Source organism: Kryptolebias marmoratus, linkage group LG8 (assembly GCF_001649575.2).
Source record: "Kryptolebias marmoratus isolate JLee-2015 linkage group LG8, ASM164957v2, whole genome shotgun sequence".
In the NCBI taxonomy this organism is placed as follows: Eukaryota; Metazoa; Chordata; class Actinopteri; order Cyprinodontiformes; family Rivulidae; genus Kryptolebias; species Kryptolebias marmoratus.
In genome coordinates this window covers 436800-441398 of record NC_051437.1, presented here as the reverse complement: position 1 = coordinate 441398, position 4599 = coordinate 436800, and the positions used below count along the sequence as shown (strand labels likewise).

Here is a 4599-nt window from a genome sequence, read left to right as displayed (position 1 = left end):
ACACACCAGCTCAGGCTCCTTCCCCACCAGAGAGGTGACATTCCATGTCCCAAGAGCCAGCTTCTGTAGCCGAGGATCAGACCGCCAAGGTCCCCGCCTTCGGCCACCACCCATCCTAAAATGCACCCGACCATTTTGGTCCCTCCCATAGGTGGTGAGCCCATGGGAAGGGGGACCCACGTCTCCTCTTCAGGCTCTTCCAACAAGGATTAGGAGTGTTTATGGAAATGTCTGACCATTCTTTCATAAGTAAATTTGTGAGGTCAGACACTGCTGTTGGACAAAACACCTGGCTCACAGTCTCTGCTCTAATTCTTCCCAAAGGTGTTCTTTCAGGTTGACATCAGGACTCTATGTAGGTCAATCCAGTTTGTCCACACCAAACTCCCTCATCCATGTCTTTATGGACCTTACTTTGTGCCTTGGTGCTCAGTCATGTTGGAACAGGAAGGGACCATGAAGGGACCATGGGAGCATGAAGTTGTCAAAATGTTTTGGTATACTGAAGCATTTAGGAGTGAGGAAATTTCACAACTGGACTTATTGAACAGGTGGCGTCCTATCACAGTACCATGCTGGAATTCACTGAGCTCCTGAGAGTGACCCATTATTTCACAAATGTTTGTAGAAGAAGTCTGCTTGCCTAGGTGCTTGGTGTTTTACACCTGTGGCCACGGAGGTGATTGGAACACCTGATCTCAATGATTTGGATGGGTGAGTGAATACTTTTGGAAATATAGTACAACTCACAGACATGACACAAAGTTAACATTTTTCAAAATTTCAACCTTCTGGTATTAAGAAACAAAAAAGAGAAAGAAATGCAATTGTTTTAGTCAGTCACAAATGCTTTTTTTAGATCAAGCAGAAGAAAAAAAAAATTGAATCATTCTGTAGTTTGCAGTTCTAAAAACAAACACGTAGTTTAAAAAAAAAAAGTGCTCTTCCTCAAGATGGTAAATCATCACAAAATGTTGAAAAACACGTTGGTTGTTCCCAGTCAGCTTTGTCTAAAATCTGGACCAAGTACAAAGAAAATGGGAAGGTTGTAAAAAGAAGCATACTGGTAGGCCAAGAAAGACATCAGAGTGTCAAGATAGAAAACTTAAAGCAACATGTCTTAAACAGAAAATGCAAAGAAAACAAATCAGAAACAAGTGGGCAGAAACTGGAGTCAGCGTCTAAGACCAAACTGTAGGAAACAGTCTACAAGAAATGGGGTTTAAATACAGAAAAGTCAACCAAAATCCACCAATAACACCCAAACATTTCCACCAGTTGAAAATCTCTGGTGGAACTGGAAGAAATGATCAATGACAAAACTCCAACTTACAAAGCTGATCTGAGAACAACAAAAAGAGTCCGTTAGAGACAGATTGATGAAGAGTACTGGTTGTCATGCCTCAGAGAATTCAAGCTGTTATCAAAGCCAGAGGTGGTGCAAAAAGTACTAATAGGACAGCGTTATTTTTCATGATTCCATCAGTTTTTCTTCAGAATGGAGTTATTTCATATTTTTTTTCCCTCTGCTTGATCTAAAAAAAAAAAATTGTGACTGACTACAACAATAATATTTGTTTCTTTATTGAAGTTCTTAATGCCAGAAGGTTGGAATTTTGCAAAATTTTAGTTTTATGGCATGTCTGATTTTTTTTTAACTACAAAATTAAAACAATTAAAAGAACATCCTCCAAGGTTGTTGATTCCATAATTTTTGCAAGGGGTTGTAGAAACAAACTTCCTTGCACCCTCTTTATTTATTGATTAAAGGAATCAAATTCTAACAGTACAAAGGCATAAAGCTAATGAATCTTGATTTCTGGGCTTTTGCATTTATTAATGACTAAACTACCAATGCAATTATTGTGCTCATGCACGCTCACATGTTGTACAAATTGGTTAACCTTCAGATTCCTCAACAACAAGGTGCCTTTTTTTAAGAACAGTAAATATACTGTTCTTGTAAAAAGGCAACTTGTTGTTTTCCCTTTTTTGTAAAAGTAAAAGATAAAACAATAGTTTGTAATAAATCTATAACTGTGCGTGTCTGCACTGTGTGCTTGCCGTACTTACCCAATGGTGTAAGGCAACCTGAACACCAGCAAGGCGGGTGAAGAGGCATTGAGTCTGAGTTGGCTCAGGGTCTCAGGGTCCATGTATAAAGGAGAAACTTCTAATTGGTCTTGTAGCTGACCAATCACAGCATTGGAGGCAGGCCAAGAAACAGCAGGTAATACCAGAGGGGAAGAGGAGGATTTAAGAGCTCCCTGTGACACAAGAGGAAAGAAAAAAGATCAGGAAAATAAGTAAAATAAAGTGTTTGGGAAAACATCTATTTATTAAAAACGTTGGGTTACTTAAAGTAAAAACTGGTTCTTTGACAACAGAGTAAGGTGCTTCACTACAGGAACTGCCTTGGATTGACCAACTACGGAAGCTCCAATTAATCACGTATGTCTGAGGCACGCTCTGGGCTCACGCCACCTCATATTACCATGGCCAACCAACCACTTCCTAATAATTCTAGGCTGGTTTCTATCCATGCCAGTGCAAGAAGGGAAGTGTTGTTGAATCAAGTGTGATAGCCTCTGGCAGGATATTGGTTTACCTTTATGAACCATAGCTCATGAAAAAAAACAGCTGGTCTGACTACAACTGGCTGTCCTGTCCACACAAGCTCTCAGTGTCCTCACAGGGCACTGAGAGATAAAGCTGAAGATAGGTGGAAAGCTAGCAGCTCCAATGGAGAACATCTGTACAGAGAATCCATCACCTTAGAAACAAAAGCTGGATTGGGCCTCAGACACACCTTAGAAAGCCCAGGTGTCCACTGCAAACAGGAAGGACTGATGAATCAAATGTGCAAATCATTCATCCTCTTAGTCATGGTTAAAGCTAAGAACAGAGAAGTCTTAAACAGAGAGAAATGTTATTCCTACCCCCTCCCCGGGTTTAAAGGGATGATTGCAGAGGGCCTCCAGCACCAATGAGAGGTCCCACAACAGGACCAGAGGCCTAGAGACCAGCAGTTTACATTGCATCCCCTTCATGAAGCTACACACAAACGGTGCTGTTCAAACCCAATGTAACAAATGAAAACTGATGAAAGACAGACTTTATTGGTAAAGAAAGCCTCCCCCTTTTTTAGCAGACTGCAGAAAACAACAGAACACTTAAAAGGAATGGCATGCCTGTCTCCACGCCATTTCTTGAAAACCTGCCACTTACTACTGTAAAGACAGCAAGTAGAGGCCCTTGCATTCTGAATTGTTTCAATGACCTCCAGGGGGAGGCCAGCCTCATTTAAATTCCACCTTTCATGGGTCAGGCCCAAAGTGTCTGAGTGGGTTGATACATTTCCCCCCTCGTCTAAGACAAAGGTCCCAGTAAGTAGTAAGGAGTCATGGTTCTTCTGACAGCACCTGTATGATCTCTACCCCCCTGGAATTGGATCAGGTCAATGACCAGCCCTGTTCTCTCACTCTGGTCAGTGTAGGAGAAATCAGGCTGGGAAGTGGGAAAGCATACAGCAACACATTTGGTCACGGGTAAGTGCATCCATCCCCAGAGGTGCATCTGTGTCTGAGAGGGGAAAAAGACAAAAAGATCCAAGCTAACCACTTTGTCTAAATCAGCTTGCTTTAACATGTTAGCTAAAGAAGAAACCTTCTGGCTAGATAGCCAAAGCTCGCCTCGAGTTGGGTTACACCTGCGACCACTCTGCTAATTAAAACTGAGCAGCAGCAGAACAACTCACCTTGATGTGGTCACTGCTCCTATAGCGTAACTAGTATATTCCTCATGAAGCACCAACTTAAATCAGCACTATCCAGACCAGATCTGGGAACTGTGTTTGGCGACATGGTCCTTTACGGGACACCCAAGGACTGTTAAACAGCTAACCAAGCTAGCTTGACCACGCTGAGGGAGCTTAGTTGTAGTTTCTCACGTGAAGAAAGCGAGATCAAGCAGGGGTTGGTCGGCTGACTGCGGTAATATGAGGTTGGCTAACAGCCCACCTCAATTTGTCTGTTAACTGGAGCTTCTGTAGTAGGTCTCACCAAGGCGGTTACCATAGTGAAACACAGAGCAAAGTCAGAAACAGATTATTTTGATGATAGATTATTATTTATTTTGGGGCCCTAGGCTACAGCCCCAATAAGCCCTGCAGGAGCCCCTTAAGTTCAACTTTGGTCTTACCTCAAAGTTAGGAAAAACACTATCCTGCTTGTTTCCAAAAGCTCCTCCATACATGGTGAAGTCCTCAATACTCATCTAAAGCCACACAGAATGGAAAATCACATGAACAACATTAAAAATATAGATCAGTTTGAGAAACAGAGCTGCTGACAAAAGTTGTGTGAAAATCAAATTACATTATCTACACTATTTTTACCAGATAATTCTTTTGCAAAATATCTCATGATCCAGAGGGTGGATTTTAATGAAACTCTATAAAAATATTCATTAGATATTCAAAAAATTAGGACTGATTAATGCTAACTAATGGCTGCCACAGCTAATCAATCTTAGCAAGTAGAGAACCACTCTACTTGGGAGCACAAAGCAAGATGGCAGCATAGAGCAGAGCTCCTGAGT

The 4599-nt window shown here is 41.6% G+C and overlaps 1 protein-coding gene across 1 annotated transcript in view; it reads right to left on the bottom strand.

The window, feature by feature from the left end:
* Positions 1–2073: 2073 nt before the first annotated feature.
* The window catches only part of atp6ap1a (ATPase H+ transporting accessory protein 1a), a gene marked incomplete at its 3' end in the record, with an annotated part of 11555 nt that continues 9029 nt past the window's right edge, over positions 2074–4599 (bottom strand). The window contains 2 exon segments of the mRNA XM_037977086.1: positions 2074–2267; positions 4201–4275. Of these exon segments, the coding sequence (XP_037833014.1) occupies positions 2074–2267; positions 4201–4275 (269 nt within the window).